At 44.3% G+C, this 20,957-nt stretch overlaps 1 protein-coding gene across 1 annotated transcript in view; it reads left to right on the top strand.

Annotated features, from left to right (window-relative positions):
• The window catches only part of CACNA1S (calcium voltage-gated channel subunit alpha1 S), a 451,977-nt gene that overhangs the window by 211,190 nt on the left and 219,830 nt on the right, over positions 1–20,957 (top strand). Inside the window, exon 15 of the mRNA XM_075195636.1 lies at positions 6,719–6,833. Coding sequence (XP_075051737.1) covers positions 6,719–6,833 — 115 coding nt within the window. The remainder of the gene's footprint in view (positions 1–6,718; positions 6,834–20,957) is intronic.

The raw sequence follows: 20,957 nt of genomic DNA on the forward strand, positions 1-20,957 counted from the left end.
GCGAAATAGGCCGGGACCTGTAGTGCCGACAATGGGAAGGAAAACTATGTGCTGGGGAAGCACATAGGTCAGCAAAAGAGCCGTAGGCTCTAGGGAGGCGTGGCGAGGTCGCGAGAGGGTACATCACCGGGGAGCGAGGAGCTAGGCTCTAGGTGTGCATCCCTCTGGTTCACCTGAGATATTGTAAATATTAGCAAAGGTAGCAGGAATTCACGGGTGGAAGAACCGTGTGGGCGAGAATGGGAGGGGGGGGCATAGACCCAAGGCAAAATAGAGGGTAGGAAATGTATTCCCGGGGATGGGGGGGTGTTGCATCGGGAAATAAGAGGGAAGGCAGTTGAGGGGAGTCAATGAGGTAGGAGAAAGTAGTGTGAGAGTTAAGTAACATCAAAGAAAAAAATTAGCAGAGCACAACAGTTTCTTTGAACAACAAATTCACGGCTCGAGTGGGGTGTCCCCGGCCGTATTTCACAGTCACCCCAAGGTGGACGTGAAGAGAGTGGTAGCTCTGGTTAACATTGGCTTAACATTGTATAACATAACCTAACATGGTATAAGTTGGGAATCCTAGGCGACCCAGGACGCGCCCCCTCATAGGGGAGGCATCCGAAGGGAGCCGGGATCCAGCAGCATAGTTATATCGAGACCAAGAACATCAGGAACAGATCAACAGGTAAATAATACACCTATGATAACCTGCAAAACATTGCGACTAGATACAGTGAGGCTTTCAGGTATCATAGCCCCACACCATTAGCATAAGGGGGCAAATATTGCAACAAAGAAAAAGAAAAAAATTTAAATATAAAAAAAAAAAAAGAAAAAGAAAAAAAAAATTTTGGAAAAGAAACACAAGAGAAAAACCTGGTGCTGCAAGTCAAGTCCCAGAAGTTTCGGTGGGTCGTGGAGAAGATGATGAGGTCGGTGGGATCGTGTTCCACTCGGTCCTGGGAGGTTGACGCGTCGACTGTTTAGACGCCCTCTGGGGGAGGGGAGAGGGTTCAGGGAGGACGGGGAGTCCTGTAGTGATGCCAAGCTTGGGAAGTAGAGCTTGTGCCTCAGGAAGGGTTCTGGCCATGAGCATAGAACCTTGGTGCCAGATTAGGAGACGAAAGGGGAAACCCCAGCGATACTTGATTTCTTTTTGGCGGAGAAGTGCAGTTATCGGTTTGAAGTCCCTTCGTTTGGCCAGAGTGAGTGGGGAGAGGTCTTGGAAGATCTGGAGGGTGGCATTATCGTAGGTAATTGAAGGAAGTCGGCGTGCTTCCCGCATGACAGCCTCTTTTGCTGTGAAATAATGCATTCTAAGGATAACGTCCCTGGGTTGAGACGGGTCCTGAGCGCGAGGTCTAAGTGCACGATGGGCCCGATCCAGTAAGAGTTGATCCTCCGGGATTTGGGGGGAAAGTCGTGTGAAGAGCTTTTTGAGGTAGAGTTCCAAGTGGGCAGACTCCACACTTTCAGGTATCCCCCGAATTCTCATGTTGTTGCGTCTGGCTCTGTTATCCTGGTCCTCCTGGCCCTCCTGCAGCTGGAGGATGTCTTGGCGGATCTGGTCCAGATCCGTATCATGTGTTTGCTGGTACGTCACCACCTCTTCGACACGGTGTTCCAGATGGACTGTTCTGTTTCCAATATTCACGATATCTGTCTTCAGGGAGAGGAGGGCCTGTACCGAGGTTTTGACGTCTTTCACCTCTCTGAGGAGGGACAAGAAGTCCCGGCGGGTGATAGGTGAGCTATCGTCTTCGTCAGATCCTGAATCAGAGTGTTCACCAGATCTAGCCTGGTTTTTTTGCTTGGAAAGGTAGGGGAGAAGGTCTCCCCCTGCAGATTTTTTGCCTTTAGGCATTTTGGTAAGGGGGGCAGGGGAGGATAAGCAGGCGGTACAGGTGAGGGGAGCCCGGTTGTTCCACAGGGTGTAGCTCAGGGTCCAGAGGGACACAATTACATAGTTAGAACCAAGTCATTTTAGAGGGTTGGGTCAGGCCACAGAGCAAAAAGGTAAGCAAGTAGCCAGGCTGGTAGAAAGGACGCGTACACCCGGTCAGTACTGAGTGAAAAAAGACTTCAGGCAGGCACAGGGTAGTGGGCCATCCAGGGGGAAGCAATACAGAAGGGGGGCATACAGTAGTTGCCAGTGCTTCTTACCCTTCAGTGGGGTCACAAACCCAGTGCAGCTAGGAATCAGGCTTCCGGGTAGGTCCTCTTTACTGTAGATCCTCAGAAAGGCAGCCGTAGGCGATGTGCAGCCCTAGGGGTCCGGCCAGGAGCCTCAGGTAGGGGGTGTCTGATCCCTGACCTGTAAAGCCAGCCAGAGGTAACGAGACAGTGCCGCTCAACGATGTAGCCCCGCCCACCGGAAGTGAGCGTCCCGCGGGTCGCGTCGGCACTCGAGGTCTGGAGCCCCGACCGGAAGTAGGCCTGTCCCCGGGGGGATCCACCGATCGTTGGCGTGAGGGAGCCCACAGGCAGTGGAGGGGCAGCGGGGAGCCGTGGAGGTCGCAGGAGAGGCTCGGGAGGAGTGGTCAGCGGGCGTCCGGGGGTCCAAAGAAGCGGGCAGCTGAAAGTGTCAGGTGAGCTGTTGGCGTTCAGACGGCGTGGATGTGCGCTCTGAGTGTCCTGCTTGCCTGGTTGTTCCTTTGAGGCAGCTTTTGGGGATCAGAAAGCCCAGTTTTAAGGTTTTGGATGAATGGATCCACGGAGCCCTTAGAAAGAACAGCTTTCCGGAATGGCGTCCTGGCCACGCCCCTCGTTGTTTGACTTTTAAATAGCAGTACCAATTATTGTTTGGTACAGCAGCAACAGTGAACGTAGTTTGACTTTGAAATAGCAGTACCTAGTATTTTTTAACTAATTTTTTTATATTTTTTTCAATTATTTTTGTATAATTTTTGTATAATTTTTTTATATATTTTTTAAATTATTTTTGTATAGGTTTTTTATAAAAAAAATTAAATTTTTTATAACTTATGAATAATTTTGAAATAACAATGCCCTTAGCAGAACAGAGCACAGGACACAGGCAGCACCACTGGACTCAGCAGGACAGAGCACAGGACACAGCACCACTGGATTCAGCAGGACAGAGCACAGGACAAAAGCACCACTGGACTCAGCAGGACTAAGCACTGGACAAAGCACCACTTGACTCACCAGGACAGAGCACTGGACAAAGCACAAAGAACCACTAAACTGATCAGGAGCTCCCTAACTACAACCTCCCTCACGAATGATCACAGCCAGAATGAAGATGGCGCCCGCCAGGTGAGTATTTATGACATCCGAGTCTCGCGAGATCCGACGCGAGACTTGGATGTCATAGCCTCGGTTTGGCTCCGTTTGTCGCCCGGAAGTTCCCGAACAGTGCTCGGATCCCGTCGGATCCGCACTGTTCGGGTGGGCTCGGATTTGCGGAATCCGAGCCCGCTCATCCTTACTTACAATAAATGTACAAGTAACCAAGGAAAACTTATGTTTCTTCAAAATTGTGTATTTATTGTAAACAGTGGTATCGGTCAATCTCGCCAAAGGTTGTATGGATCATGGTAAGTGTTTTCGATGTGATCCATTTTTAGTTCCAGTGATGCGTTCCTTGCACACTTTTTGTTAAAAAAAATCTTTATAGATTGACAGATGGCCACTATCCCCAAATTGTTCTGTCAGTGGCTGCTATACCTCCGTCCCTCTACAGGTGTCTTTGTTTGTGGGATCCTGTTCTATCTCACTTGGCTCTGCTCCTCTGCATCTACATCTAACATAAGGGAAGAAATAAATAACATCATAACCATTTATGTTTTTGGCTATAACATACAAGTTTTTGCATCATATCAGTAGATTTCATAGCACACATTAGTAATTAGTAATAAGTGTATATGTGGTGTCTTATACAGACAATGTTACACCAAAAGATTTGCAATACGCATAAAGTGAAAACTTTATGCAAGCTTGATAACAATTTTACCTACTAGTCTATTTATAACTTGGTTATTTTCCAAGGGATCATCAAATAAAATACATAGTAATCTTGACTACATGGCCAGATTATCTAATAGACTGACTAGGTTGCAATCTAGGGTGCTAGCCCTTGGTGGTGCTATTGTTGAAATATTGATAATCTCATTTTTAAAAAGGCAAGTGGAGATTATTTCGGAAAATACAGGCAAAATACAGATATAAAGATAGACATAATAGCAATAAACACTCCTTACCTGTCCAGCTTTATATAGTGTCTGGAGAGCACATACAAACATTTGTTGTGTGTGAACGCCCAGGTATTGGAACACCCCTATTTGCCTTGGTACGGTCCACTTTTGAGATTGAATTACAGATACTCGACTTGGGACAAGTGAAAGGAAATCCACCATTTTAGAAAGAAGAAATCCGCGATTTACATACCTATGGGAGCCAAACAGTGAGGAGATTGTTGAAAAGTCTCATTCACTTGCACACAGGAGGGTAGCAAGTTTCAACATAGCTGAGCTTCAGACACTTGGCAAATGTAAAGTTCTTTGGGACCTACTGCTCTTTACATAAGTAACAAGCAAAATAATGCAGCCAAAAGGGCTGCAAAGATTTGCCTGAGGAGTTGGTATGGCAGCAGCGCACAATTCTGATGACTACAACTCCTACAACAGTTGTACAGACAGGAAAATTGCGAAAACTATAAGGGCGATATGTACAAAAGGCACACTTACTGAAAAATGTGACAGGCAACATGTCCGGCATCCATTATATAAACCCTAACAGTAGAAAATCGTGACAGTGTGGATTCACGTCACTTAAAAGGGCGACACTCACATTTCAGGTATTAAGGTGGCAATGCCAGAACCAGGTAGTCATGACATAACCCACCCAAATAGCAAGGCATAAGATCTCAATTTAAAATAATTAATTTTAATAAACTGATTACAGTTTGATCTAGTCCATGTAGTTACATCAAAGTGTAGAAGAGAAAGTATTGTATATAGTAATGTAGCTTGTAATAACCTTCATTGGACAAAATACCAGGTCTGGTATGCAATAGTGATGTTTCAGTATCAGGTTGTGATTACATTCACTTTAGGATACTGAAGATTTTAGAAACGTCCTGGGTCAAGCACATATACAACCTCTTTCCTCACCCCCAGAAAACCACTTTCTCCACCCCAGGAGGAAAACCTGGAGAACTCCTCATAATGGAGTAGCCCCAGGAGAAGACCCAGCTGGAGGAGGCAGGGAGCCCTTCCCAGGATCTTGAAGAAGAATGTAAGTATTTTGATTTTATAATCTAGTATTATTTTATTAATTTTTTTTGCAGCGTAAAAGTGTCGGCCTCAGAAATCCTTTCTTAATGAAATGTGTCTTTGCCATAGGCTTAGGAAAAGATTACTATTCTACAGGTGTCTGACTTCATGGTACTAATAATTGTTTGTTGCAAAGCAGTGCTCCACAATATATCTGCATGTGCCTCCAAAATGCAGTCCCCTGCTAGTATTTGGTTCACACTAAGCTGAATGTTTCAGAGAATTTCTATTAATGTAGTACATCTGAACTCTGCAGAGCTAGAAAAATCTGGGCCAAATTTACAAACATAGATATGTTTGCAAAATATCGTAATGTTGTGAGGTCCTAATGTATTTTCTTTACAGGTACCGAAGAAAAAAAAAGAATAAAAGAATAAAAAAAATCTAAATATTAAGATTTGTTTAAAAACATTTTAGTTCATTTTTTATGTCAGTTAAATGTTTGAAAAGTTGATTTTTACTTATTTTGCTATAAAAATATTATTTAAACAACATCCTTGTGTGTGTGTGTGTGTGTGTGTGTGTGTGTGTGTGTTTTACTTTTACTCAGCAAATGTGTGATAGGTGATTAAAGTATGTTCTAAAGTGTTTTTGGATATCATGGAAAAGTGAAGGTTGATGTGGAAATGAATAGAAAGAATTAATATGCAGTAATTGTTATGAAATATGAATGTTTAGGAGTATTAGGGTAATTAAGGAACTGCATGCATGTGCAATCAATTGTGAAGCAGGAGTAAAGAAGCATGTCATGAAATAAAATGCAATTGCTCCAAAATCACATAGAAGAGCAAATAAAACGCAATGACACTTGTGTTAGATTTTATGTCACGTGAGCTACTACCGTATTCTTCGATGAATGTATTCCTTATGTGTGCTTGTCTTTGAGTACGGATGTACGTATGTACAGGTTAAATGATTTTTTTTTTAAAAAAAAAGTCTTTCTATTGTGTTCCTTGATGAATCAGGCCCTATATGTTCATTATACTTGTAATACAATGTACTAATGCACTTTAATTTGTCAATGACATATGTGTATATTTCAAATTGCAAATTATGTACATTTTGTTTTGTATATGATACATACAAGGCTGTATATGGCTTTATATTGATTGCAATGTAATTGTAGGTATTTTGAATATTTGTTAGTCATATTTCTAGCATATGCTTATATTAATCTTGCGGCTAGATACTTTGATGCTAATTACACCCTTCCACTCTGGATTAAATGGAATCGGGAGCATTTTGAAGAACACTGAAGCTTCACAGGACCTAAAAAAAGAATGCTCCAATTTATTATAGCAAAGTGTATAGCATAATATTTCAGGTAAACTATGTGTCACTTTGTCTCATGATTTTTGGCTTTTATATGATAGGATGCCTTTTTTTTTTTACAAAGAATGCTCTCCGTGTAATATTTCCTTAGCAAATTACAGACATTTTGCTAAATGTATTTCTCGCTATTGCTGTTGATAACCTTGCTGAAGCAGAGAACCTTACCTCTGCACAGAAAGCAAAAGCAGAGGAACGGAAACGCAAGAAGTTGGCAAGGTAAGATGATCAAATGGTATATATTTTGTGCTTTTCTGAATATTCAAGCATTTGTTTTATAACCAGTCATTATTTCTCACAAATGTTATAATTCCATTCATTAATTATTTATAAAATACTTCAATCACATTTATTCACCATTAGATTTAGAAGCTTGAAAATGTTGTCATCAAATCAAAATCAAACCAAATCGAAAGCTCTCTCGGACACTTAATATGAAATCCAAAAAAGCAATTATTCTGTCAATTACCAACAAAAACATGAATCACAGGGATGTTTGCTCTTTTCTAACCACTTATAGTATATATTCTGCATGTTATCTCACAAAACTGTATGTGGCAGATATACCATTGTTGCAGGAGTTGCTAGCATTTAGTTCCATGCTACAAAGCCTACTGCACTTTAATAGACAGTGGATTTGTGTTCCCCTGCATGTCAACAGTTTTGAAGACCAGCTGTCAGTGAAAAAATGGGGGTCCAGTTTTGGGGCCAAGAACCATGTCATAATATTGGTTACTACACATAGAGTTTGAAATGGTGCTTGAATGGTTTCAGTACCCTGCTCAACAACTATATGACATTGATAAAATGTTGTATCTAAAAGGACCCAGCTGTAGGAGATAGAGTTTCTTAAGCACCAGGGAGTCAAGATAGTGCAGATAGATTGAAATAGCCTCCTTAAGTAGGATGTGCATCAGATGTGTGCGTCCAGGTAGGTGCACACAAACACGCTTAGTTAATTCAGGCTGTGTATGCTTGAGATTGTCCTCCAGAGATCATTGCCAAAAATGAGGAACAAAATGGGTTCCAGGGTGTCCTAACAGCATCACTAGCATGCCACAAGTATATTATGAAGTAGAGGACGCTCCAAAAGCAGTGGGGAGGAGAGCTGTATTACTCCTTCAGTCCTAGATTGTTACACAAACTATGTTTTTCTATTTCTAGAGCTGGCATATTCTATTTTTGGTTAAATAAATGAGATTGCAGTACAAAATTTCTAACAGTTACAACAAACATAACTTAAAATGTATTATCCCCTAATTCTGAATATTTCTTTCTTTTCTCTCTCTATATTTATCAACTTGAAGTATAATTGTATGTATTTCGGTATGCCACCAATGAAGGTTTACTTCAACAGTAGAACTGTTAGTAAGGAACAAAGAGAAGCAGATAAGACATGTATTTGTCTTTTCCTACTAGTGATCACTAATTGATCCTTGAAGGCAGGCTCTAATAGTAACTGACTTATTAATTACTATATCAATTACTATAAAATGCAATTGTCCTAAATGTATTAATGCTGGCCAAAGGGCTAATAGGTTAATAGAGTCTTTAGGTTCTCTGCTTGCTAAAATACCATTAATCCCATAATACAAGTTACCTTATACAAAACGATTGCTAATTACACTCTCCAACACATTGTCACATACTAAATTTGCAGAGTCCGGCACGCTTACCTGGATGTCACCCCCGCGTCTCCTGGTACTGAGGCGCCACGTCCGTTCAGTGACAGGCGCCATCTTGGATTCAAGAATGCACATGCACCGATCCATCTTTAATTTTCCCTGTCATTTAGCCATAGGCTGAGTAGTTTTTCCCCACACTTACCTGTCTCAGTTATTTAAGGCACCTATGCCTTTTCCAGATTTCCAGATCTTCATGTCCTTCAGTCTGCTCAAATGAGGATTATTTGGCTTCCTGCAGTTACCCGTCAAACTTGGAAAAGCAGCGTCTCCAGCTTCCCAGTTTATTCTGGCTATCCATACAGCTGTACCTTCAGTTACCTGTCATACTAGGAGAACCAGCGTCTTCAGTTTCCCAGCTAAACCTGGCTATCCAGGCACCCTGTGCCTGCAGTCTCCTATCATACTAGGAAAACTTGTATCTCCAGCTTACCAGATTAACTTTAGTATCCAGACACCCTGGGCCTGCAGTCACTTGTCATACTTGGAAATCCAGTGTCTCAAGCTTCCCTGCTAAACCTGGTTATCCAGACAACTTATACCAGCAGTACCTATCATACCTGGATCCCAGTCTTTCCAGATTCACAGTTAAAGCTGTTTATCCAGTTCTTGTTCTAATCTTACACCTACCCCCTCTCCAACCAGGCTCATTTGGTGCCTGCCCAGAGAACCACAACCTGCGGGAGTGAAGCAGGTAAGACCAAATCTCCTTGCGGGGTTCCCTGGTGAATCCCATCACCCGGTTAGATTCCACATCTCGGTTGTAGGCAGAGCTAAACCACGCAGACTGCAAAGGATCCAAAAGGCTTGCCTGTAACGTGATACACATGTATAAAATTGTCTGGCACTTCTATATGAAGTAGATCTAGTACACAGTAATGTGTTATGATCTTCCTAGTTGCAGAATTTTCCCTTTAAATTTTGATATTGTTACAACAAGTTTATGAAAATGCATGAAAGGACCTAGCAATGTATAAATAATGGTGCTCATCTACAGTTGGACGCTCAGGCGCACCAAATATAGGTAGCAAAAGACCCACACTAAAAAAACATACTTACGGGTATATGTTGAGTCGGACACATATGAAGATACATACAGCTCAAAAACACTAGCATTTGTCCTGGACATCTGTTGGGCATAACAAGTGTGTATACTTGCATCCCACGATAGCATAGAGATTTGGCTTGACAATGCTAATAGTTGATGCTAAAATTGCATTATTGTATTTATACACAATATAATAATGTAATTTTGTCATATACACAAAAATAGTGTCTTGACAAATAAAAAATGCAAAAATTGCATTTAATTACATTTTATGATCAAATGCAAACACCTCCACATCTGTTGTTTAGCTCTTTAAAAATCAGATGGGAATCTTCTTCTTCTTTCCTGCAGTATTCCAAATGAAAATTTCAAGTAATATGAAAGTCTTCATATAGTATAGCTGTTGCGCTAATAACTTAAGGACTATCAGCTGGAGAGGTCCAATCAGAAGCAAAAAGATAGTGTTGGTGATAGTCATCATCATAATTTTGTTTCAATGCACTAGTCCTCCAGTAACCGGAAGAGAGTGCTTTCTAAAAGGCATATCTGGGAATGTGTTCACAACTAATCATGAACACACACTTACTGTACTCAGGATACACTTGCACGTTCCAGTTCTACCTCTAGGTGTAAGGGATAAAAAATCAACAATCGACAAAAATTTTGAATCTGAAGTATCAATACCCTAGAGATGCTCAACCTCGGTTCCCGGAGAATTGAACACACCCGAACTTAGCAGATCCGAGTACCAAGCCACTCCCTCGGAATTGAAAACGAGGCAAAATGGCATAGTTACATCATTGGATCTCGCGAGTTATGGATTGTATAAGTAATGCTCTCCACAGCGCCATTTCACAGAGGGACACAGAAGGGGTAGCACAGTTCTTGGCAGTCTTTAGTGCAGTTGGGCAGCGTCATAGGTAGAAAAGAAAGAGGAGGGGTAGCAGTGTGCTTCAAAGTCTCCAGTGACATTCAGGAGAGCTCCATTGCTAATTGTCATTGCTGAAATAATAGGGTTGGCAGTCTTGGTCTAAATCTGCAGCTAAATTGTACGGTGTTATATAGGCAACACCCAAACAGGAGAGCTCCATTGCTAATTGTCATTGCTGAAATAGAAATAATAGGGTTGGCAGTCTTGGTCTTCTAAATCTGCAGTCACCATGTACTGTGTTATATAGGCAGCACATATAGAGAAGAGCTCCATTGCTAATTGTCATTGCTGAAATAGAAATAATAGGGCTGGCAGGCTTGGTCTTCTAAATCTGCAGTTACATTGTACTGTGTTATATAGGTAACACACAAAGAGGAGAGCTCCATTGCTCCATTGCTGAAATAGAAATAATAGTGCTGGCAGGCTTGGTCTTCTAAATCTGCAGTCAAATTGTACGATGTTATATAGATAACACACAAAGAGGAGGGGTCCATTGCTCCATTCCTAATTGTCATTGCTGAAATACAAATAATAGGGCTGGCAGTGTTGTTCTTAATCTGCAGTCACATTGTACTGTGTTATCAAAATGGATTCACAGCAGTACACAGAAGACCAGGGACACCAAGCAGCTGCTGGCACCAGTCATTATGATAGTAATCCCTCTGCAACATCTGCTAAAGCCTAAGCTAAAGTGCATAGTGTTTTTAAGACAGGGAAACAAAAATGTAAAAAAACACCTTTCACCTTGGTCAAGAAAAAAAGACCTGTAAACCAGGCAAAGTTATCTGCAGAAAAAAATAAAATTGCCAACATGTCATTCTACACACGCAGTGGCAAGGAAAGAATGAGGCCTTCGCCTCTGAGTGCTAGTTCTGCAACTGTCACTGAGGCATCTTCTTGTAAGGTTAGTCATGACCAAGCAAGACCTTGTCATTCGGACTCCAAAAGTGGTGTCCAAATACTTTTATGTGTAAAAGCCAAGCTGGAAGAAAACAGTAAGGCATTAGATGAAAATGTATGTTCCGATTCAGAAATGACACAAATCCCTGAGGAGAGTTCCCATTTTGTGAATCTAGCTGAAGAGACATGTCTGGTTTGAGCTGAATTTAACAGAGCTGACACAGCATGGGGTGTATAGACAGTTGAATCATGTCCTAATACTACGTCCTCGCTCTTACTTACCAGAAGAGCAGTTGCTGCTACACTTCTGAGACATGTTGGGAGTGATCTTGCCACAGTGTCCAATTGTGCACTGTAGTATGTTACCGGTCTGCTAGCGTCACCATGTTTCTGTGTGAGGACACCTGCTGCACAACCATCAGCTTCCGTACAGTATAGCTCAAAAGGCTTTTCATAATCAGGTATTCCCAATGCAGGTGCTCTAGTCAGACTATCTTTAAGATCAAAGAATGCTTGCTCTGACTCTTCTGTGTGTACGACACATTCTGGTTTCGAGGAAGAGACTAGCTCCTGCAATGGTAATGCCAGAACAGAAAAACCTGGGATTCAGGATCTACAGTATCCACACATCCCCAAGAAGGTACGAATTTGCTTCTGTGTCACTCACCGGACTGTGAGTGCTTCTTCCCGGACATTTAGGAACCGTGGCCGTCCTCCATCCTGAGGGACTGCGCATGCGCAGCCCTTTCTATACCTCCAGTGTATGTTCCTTTAACTTAATTGGCAGATCAGGCAACCTCCCTATATTAAGCACCTGTGGTCACTACCACGTTGCCTGATCTTGGAGTCTCATTCCTCATGAGTCTCTGAAGGTGTTCCTGTATTACTTGTGTATTCAGTGCTGCTGATTCCTGTGGTTTCCAAACCACTTCTACTACTGTGGTTCCATACCACTTCTACCATCAACTGTATCATCATGACTGTTTGCTGATTCCTATCCGCTGCCTCCGTGCACTACAGTCTTCTACACCACTTCAACGTTATTTTATATCAATGTGACTGTTTGCTCATTGCTATCCGCTGCCTCCGTGCACTCCAGCTTTTACCTCACTCACCTGCTTCTCATCAAGTCTGTTTGCTGATTTCTATCCGCTGCCTCCGTGCACTACAGTCTCCTGCTTGCAACTCGCCTGTGTTCAACATCGTGACTGCCAGCTGACTACTATCCGCTGCCTCTGTGCACTACAGTCTCCTGCTTGCAACTCGCCTGTGTTCAACATCGTGACTGCCAGCTGACTACTATCCGCTGCCTCTGTGCACTACAGTCTCCTGCTTGCAACTCGCCTGTGTTCAACATCGTGACTGCCAGCTGATTACTATCCGCTGCCTCCGTGCACTACACTCTCATCTCATCTTTGCTGTGTCTTCCTCGAGACTGCCGCTTTTCATTACCATCTGCTACACTTCGTGATCTACAGCTCCTGCCCTGCGCTGCACTCCTGTTTCCCATCGCTGTTGGTTCCTGTGGTTGCTACTGGTTACCTCCGTGTGCCGCTGAGTCCTGCCGCTGTGGTCAGCGCTATCGTCCATCTCCTGCTGATCCACTCTCCACGCCTTCACGTGTTCCACTGGCCTCTACCCTCCTGTCAGCATTGGATTTGTATCTCTTCTACTACCCTCTGCTGGATCATCTCCATTCTCCTGGGTTTCCTATGAGTCCAGTTCCACGTGTTGCTGACTCCTGTGGATTTGTGTCCCTGTCGGTCTACTCACCTGTGCGCTGCACCTGCTAGACCGCTGCTTCTCCTATCCAGGGACTTCCTATCCAGTCGGCCTCCAGCCGCTCAGGTACCGCTGCAATCCCATCTGACTGCTACTGCTGAACCACGGTATGCATACTTCTCATTGACTGTGCTGTGTATTGCATATCTTGCTGGACTGTGTTTGGTTCTCTCTGGAGTCTGCTATCCGCTGAGTCTATTGCCATCATTGACTGTGTTATCATTGTGCTGGACTACTTCAAGAGACTTTCTAGATTGCAGACCTGATCAGTCATTTACATATATATATACCTATATTGTGCATATTACTGTGGATCGTGTATAAGGTGCCTGTGTTTATCCTGTGTTGCAGTCTTCCCCCGTGCACCTCTTCACATATATATGCAGTGGTACAACTTGCTGATGTCAGACCACTGATCCCTGTTTCCGGTATCACCTGTTCCATTATCCTCTCACATAGCAGTGGTACAACTTGCTACCGCAGACCACTGACTACCTGGATACCTCCACTTGGATTCCATTCCTTCACTCAGACAGCGGTACAGCTTGCTACCCGCAGACCGCTGACTCTCATCACCTCCTTGTTTCTGTTGGACATTCCTCCTCACTATAGCAGTGGTACAACTTGCTATCGCAGACCACTGACTACCTTCACGTGTCCTTGTCCATACAGTTCCTTGTGTATCATTACCTCATTATTACCAGTGTTGCTAGTCATAGACTTTCCTGAGCATCTCATCGGTCATCATTTCATGTTCCGTGATCACCCAGCTACCAGAGTACCCTATTACCATCTACATTGCTCTGGTAAGCCTACCATCTGGTGATCCCTGGGTAAAGACTCCTAGTGCCCGTGACAGTAAGATCAGGCCATGACAGACCCAGATGTGGAACCTACCGCCAAAGAGATGCTGCAACATCTGGTTAGCCGTGCGGAGCAACAGGATGCCCGCCAACAGCTGTTACTTCAGTGTTATCAGTCATTAACCTCCCATGGAACATCTGGACAGACTGTGACAGCTACTACTGAAGCTCCTGTGCTTTCCTCCGTTTCCCCATTGCCATCCCAGGTGTCTATAGCTTCCACGCTTCACCTGCCTACTCCGTCAAAGTACGATGGAGACCCCAAAACTTGTAGGGGTTTCCTTAACCAATGTTCAGTCCATTTTGAGCTCCAACCTCAAAATTTTTCTACCCATCGTTCCAGAGTGGCCTATCTTATCTCTTTGTTTTCAGGACAAGCCCTGGCTTGGGCCTCCCCTCTGTGGGAGAGGAACGATCCAATATTACAAGATAGTGCCAAATTCATTTCTACATTCCGAAGTGTGTTCGATGAACCAGGTCGTGTGACCTCCGCTGCTTCCAGCATCCTCCGTCTGCGACAAGGATCTCATACTGTAGGCCAGTACGTCATTCAATTTAGGATCTTAGCCTCTGAACTTCAGTGGAACACTGAAGCCCTAGTTGCCGCCTTCTGGCAGGGGCTTTCCGATAAAATTAAAGATGCACTGACTACCCAAGAGCTTCCTTCGTCACTTGAAGATTTGATCTCTCTATGCCATCGTGTTGATATGAGATTTCGTGAAAGAGAGGCTGAGAAAACGACTTCTGCTAAAGCACCTTTTCGCTCTAACCCTCAATTTCGTCCAGTGTCACCCGCTGTGATTCCCATGGAGATTGGACGTTCCAAGTTATCTTCTGAGGAGAGGAAACGAAGAGTCAAGAATAGACTCTGTATCTATTGTGCTGATTCCACTCATGTCCTCAGCTCCTGCCCTAAGAGATCGGGAAATGCCAGGCCCTAACTAGTTCTGGAGAGGTGAAGTTAGGGTCCCTGGAGTCCTCTCCATCGTCTATGAAATCTAAAGTCTGCGCTTTTGATGTGACTATTTCCTTTGCTACCAAGACCTTTGAGTCACAGGCATTGATTGATTCCGGAGCAGCAGGAAATTTTATTTCCAAATCGTTAGTTAATCAATGGTCTCTACCAATGATTACCTTAAAAACTCCCATTACTGTGACGGCTATCGATGGATCACGTCTCATCAACGGTCTCATCACCCAGAGTACGTCTCCAGTAACCCTTCAGATTGGTGCTCTGCATCATGAAGAGATATCGTTTTTAATTCTTCCTGTTACGACAAGTCCGATTGTCCTAGGCCTTCCATGGCTTCAGTGTCACTCTCCCCAGATTGACTGGCGCACCCCTCAAGTCACGTCTTGGGGGCCTGAATGTCACCATCATTGCCTTTCCCAAGTCATTCCTCTCAAGGTACAGCAAGCTTCCATTTCAGCTATTTCACCGGGACTCCCTCCTCAATATGCTTCATTTACCGATGTTTTTGATAAAGCTCAGTCTGAACGTCTTCCTCCTCATCGTTCTTGGGATTGTCCGATTGATCTTCTTCCTGGCAAGACTCCTCCCAGAGGCCGGGTCTATCCACTCTCGTTACCTGAAACTCAAGCTACATCTGAATATATACGGGAGAACCTCCAGCGTGGGTTCATTCGACCTTCCACCTCGCCCGCTGGAGCTGGGTTCTTCTTTGTCAAAAAGAAGGATGGATCATTACGCCCTTGTATAGATTTTCGTGGACTCAATGCCATTACTATCAAGAACCGGTATCCCATTCCGTTGATCACTGAGCTATTTGACCGCATTAAGGGAGCCCGTATTTTTACTAAGTTGGATCTTCGTGGTGCTTACAATTTAATCAGAATCCGTTCCGGTGACGAATGGAAGACGGCGTTTAACACCAGAGACGGGCATTACGAATATCTGGTAATGCCTTTCGGGCTATGTAATGCCCCCGCTGTTTTTCAGGGCTTCATCAATGAGATTTTTCGGGACTTATTATATGTATGTGTCGTCGTCTACCTGGACGACATATTGATTTTTTCACAGGACCTGCCTTCTCACCACCAACATGTGGCAGAAGTCCTCTCCAGGCTACGGAAAAATTCATTGTTCTGTAAATTAGAAAAATGTTCATTCGAATTACCCCAGATTCCATTCTTGGGGTATATTGTTTCCGGAGTTGGTCTGAAGATGGATCCTGACAAAGTAAATGCTGTACTACATTGGCCCCAGCCAACTACTCTTCGTGCCATCCAGCGTTTTTTAGGTTTTGCCAATTACTATAGACGCTTCATTCAAGACTTTTCTTCCATTGCATCTCCTATTGTGGCCCTGACTCGTAAAGGGGCTAATCCTAAGCAATGGTCTACTGAGGCTATTCAAGCCTTTCAAACATTAAAAGAGTCCTTCTCTTCGGCTCCAATCCTTCGTCAGCCTGATGTGACACTCCCTTTTTTCCTAGAAGTAGATGCCTCTAATGTGGGCTTAGGAGCTATTCTCTCCCAACGCTCGGAACAGCAAAAATTCCACCCTTGTGCCTTCTATTCTCGGGGTCTCCTACCCGCAGAGAAGAATTATACCATCGGAGACAAGGAATTACTGGCTATCAAAGCCGCATTAGAGGAATGGAGATACTTGTTGGAGGGAGCTCGCCACCCGGTGACGATCTTCACGGATCATAAGAACTTGTCATATCTCCAGTCTGCCCAATGCTTGAACCCTCGTCAAGCAAGATGGTCTCTTTTCTTTTCCCGTTTTGAATTAATAATTACCTTCAAACCAGCTGCCAAGAACAAAAAAGCTGATGCCTTATCTAGAGCCTTTGCTACGTCCTCTGATATAGAAGAGGTTTCCAACCATACCATTCTAGACCCCAAATGTATCTCACTGGCTGCTTCATCCACCAAAACGCTACCATTTGGGAAGACCCTCGTGCCTCCTACTCTAAGGAGGAAAATCCTTTCGTGGTTCCATGCCTCTCGTTTTTCTGGACACGCCGGTGAACACAAGACTTTTGAGATCCTCTCTCGAAGTTACTGGTGGCCTTCAATGAGGAGAGACGTCAAAGAGTTCATTGCTTCCTGTGAATTATGTTCGCAATTCAAATCCTCCCGCAGAACCCCAGCAGGGTTGCTGCGACCACTACCCATTCCGTCCAAACCATGGACCCATATTAGTATGGATTTCGTTACTGACTTACCACCTAGTAAGAACCATAACACTATTTGGGTCGTAGTGGACAGATTTTCGAAGATGGCTCATTTCATCCCTCTGTCTGGTTTGCCTTCCTCGTCTATCCTGGCTGAACATTTCATTAAAGAGATCTTCCGTATCCATGGATGTCCATCTGAGATTGTGTCTGATAGAGGAGTACAATTCGTGTCCAGATTCTGGCGAGCCCTTTGTAAAACCTTGGGCATACGATTAGCACTCTCATCTTCTTACCATCCACAATCCAATGGACAAACCGAACGTGTCAATCAAGATCTTGAGACTTTTATAAGGATATTTTCATCAGCCAATCAAGACAACTGGGTAGAGTTACTCCCTTGGGCTGAGTTCGCCCATAACAACATGTACCATGAGTCATCATCCAAAACTCCATTCTTTGTGGTCTACGGTCACCATCCGTCTTTTCCGGAATTTCCTGCCCTCCCGCCCACCCAAGTTCCTGCGGTGGAGACTGTTTGTCAGACCTTTAAAAATATCTGGTCTCAGGTTAGAACCTGTTTGAAGAAGACATCTGTCAAATATAAATCTTTCGCTGATAAGAAGAGGCGGGCTATTCCACCACTAAAAATTGGAGATCGTGTCTGGTTATCCACAAAAAATATTCGTTTGAAGGTTCCATCCATGAAATTCGCCCCTCGTTTTATTGGTCCATATAGGATCATTCAAGTTATCAATCCAGTATGTGTGAAACTCCTTCTTCCTAAGAGTCTTCGGATTTCTAATGCCTTCCATGTATCTTTGCTCAAACCTCTTATTATCAACCGTTTTTCAACTCCTCCCTCAGCTCCGCAGCCAGTTCAAGTCCATCAGGAGGAGGATTTTGAGATTACCGAGGTACTAGATGCAAAAATTTCGCGAGGAGTCCTCCGTTTCCTCGTTCATTGGAAGGGCTTTGGTCCTGAGGAGCGTTCATGGATCAAAGCTGAAGATCTTAATGCTCCTGCCCTTCTGAAGAAGTTTTATTCCAAAAATCCGGACAAGCCCGGTTCCAGGCGTTCTGTGCCCACCTTTAAAAGGGGGGGTACTGTCACTCACCGGACTGTGAGTGCTTCTTCCCGGACATTTAGGAACCGTGGCCGTCCTCCATCCTGAGGGACTGCGCATGCGCAGCCCTTTCTATACCTCCAGTGTATGTTCCTTTAACTTAATTGGCAGATCAGGCAACCTCCCTATATTAAGCACCTGTGGTCACTACCACGTTGCCTGATCTTGGAGTCTCATTCCTCATGAGTCTCTGAAGGTGTTCCTGTATTACTTGTGTATTCAGTGCTGCTGATTCCTGTGGTTTCCAAACCACTTCTACTACTGTGGTTCCATACCACTTCTACCATCAACTGTATCATCATGACTGTTTGCTGATTCCTATCCGCTGCCTCCGTGCACTACAGTCTTCTACACCACTTCAACGTTATTTTATATCAATGTGACTGTTTGCTCATTGCTATCCGCTGCCTCCGTGCACTCCAGCTTTTACCTCACTCACCTGCTTCTCATCAAGTCTGTTTGCTGATTTCTATCCGCTGCCTCCGTGCACTACAGTCTCCTGCTTGCAACTCGCCTGTGTTCAACATCGTGACTGCCAGCTGACTACTATCCGCTGCCTCTGTGCACTACAGTCTCCTGCTTGCAACTCGCCTGTGTTCAACATCGTGACTGCCAGCTGACTACTATCCGCTGCCTCTGTGCACTACAGTCTCCTGCTTGCAACTCGCCTGTGTTCAACATCGTGACTGCCAGCTGATTACTATCCGCTGCCTCCGTGCACTACACTCTCATCTCATCTTTGCTGTGTCTTCCTCGAGACTGCCGCTTTTCATTACCATCTGCTACACTTCGTGATCTACAGCTCCTGCCCTGCGCTGCACTCCTGTTTCCCATCGCTGTTGGTTCCTGTGGTTGCTACTGGTTACCTCCGTGTGCCGCTGAGTCCTGCCGCTGTGGTCAGCGCTATCGTCCATCTCCTGCTGATCCACTCTCCACGCCTTCACGTGTTCCACTGGCCTCTACCCTCCTGTCAGCATTGGATTTGTATCTCTTCTACTACCCTCTGCTGGATCATCTCCATTCTCCTGGGTTTCCTATGAGTCCAGTTCCACGTGTTGCTGACTCCTGTGGATTTGTGTCCCTGTCGGTCTACTCACCTGTGCGCTGCACCTGCTAGACCGCTGCTTCTCCTATCCAGGGACTTCCTATCCAGTCGGCCTCCAGCCGCTCAGGTACCGCTGCAATCCCATCTGACTGCTACTGCTGAACCACGGTATGCATACTTCTCATTGACTGTGCTGTGTATTGCATATCTTGCTGGACTGTGTTTGGTTCTCTCTGGAGTCTGCTATCCGCTGAGTCTATTGCCATCATTGACTGTGTTATCATTGTGCTGGACTACTTCAAGAGACTTTCTAGATTGCAGACCTGATCAGTCATTTACATATATATATACCTATATTGTGCATATTACTGTGGATCGTGTATAAGGTGCCTGTGTTTATCCTGTGTTGCAGTCTTCCCCCGTGCACCTCTTCACATATATATGCAGTGGTACAACTTGCTGATGTCAGACCACTGATCCCTGTTTCCGGTATCACCTGTTCCATTATCCTCTCACATAGCAGTGGTACAACTTGCTACCGCAGACCACTGACTACCTGGATACCTCCACTTGGATTCCATTCCTTCACTCAGACAGCGGTACAGCTTGCTACCCGCAGACCGCTGACTCTCATCACCTCCTTGTTTCTGTTGGACATTCCTCCTCACTATAGCAGTGGTACAACTTGCTATCGCAGACCACTGACTACCTTCACGTGTCCTTGTCCATACAGTTCCTTGTGTATCATTACCTCATTATTACCAGTGTTGCTAGTCATAGACTTTCCTGAGCATCTCATCGGTCATCATTTCATGTTCCGTGATCACCCAGCTACCAGAGTACCCTATTACCATCTACATTGCTCTGGTAAGCCTACCATCTGGTGATCCCTGGGTAAAGACTCCTAGTGCCCGTGACATTCTGGCTCTGCGGCAGAGTCATGTGTTGTATGGCCTCAATTCCGTCGGTCGTCAAGTGTCTTGGCCCCTGGGTGAGACAGTGTCCTAAGTATTTGACCTTAGTCTGACATGGCTGTAACTTGTCCTTTGCCACTTTGTGCCCTGTTTGCGAGAGATGGAGCAACAACAATTTAGTATCATGTAAACATGACATAAAAGAATCAGAGCACAACAACATATCGTCCACATATTGAATTAGAACAGACCCATTGCTAGGCTGGAAAGTTTATAAACAGTCATGTAAGGCTTGAGAGAAAATACTGGGGCTGTCAATGAACCCCTGGGGAAGTCTGGTCCATGTATATTGCACTCCCCTGTAGGAGAATGCAAATAGGTATTGGCAGTCAGGGTGAAGAGGGACTGAGAAGAAAGCAGAACATAGATCAATGACAGTAAAATGACTAGCATACGGTGGAATCTGCATGAGGATTACAGCTGGATTCGGCACTACCGGGAATTGGCTCTCAACAACTTTATTAATTCCCCTTAAGTCCTGGACTAATCTATAGCCCCTCCCCCCACTCTTCTTCACAGGGAAAATGGGACTATTTGCTGTGCTGGATGTACGAATTAAAATCCCTTGTTGCAACAGCCTCTCAATAACAGGATATACACCTAATTCCCCCTCCGAATTTAATGGATACTGTGGGATTTTTGGAGCTATCCTACCACTTTTTAGATTTACCATCACAGGAGCTACACTTGCCATCAATCCAGTGTCCTGTCCACTCTGGTCCATAGGGAACCCGGTATTTCCAGCAACATCCCCTTTACTTGAGATGGACTTTGTTCTATAACAGTAGAGTGTAACATTAACCTTTGAGGGGTGTAAAATATATCCTGTACCTCATGCGCGACCTTCT

The sequence above is a fragment of the Mixophyes fleayi genome, chromosome 2 (genome assembly GCF_038048845.1).
Source record: "Mixophyes fleayi isolate aMixFle1 chromosome 2, aMixFle1.hap1, whole genome shotgun sequence".
NCBI lineage: Eukaryota > Metazoa > Chordata > Amphibia > Anura > Limnodynastidae > Mixophyes > Mixophyes fleayi.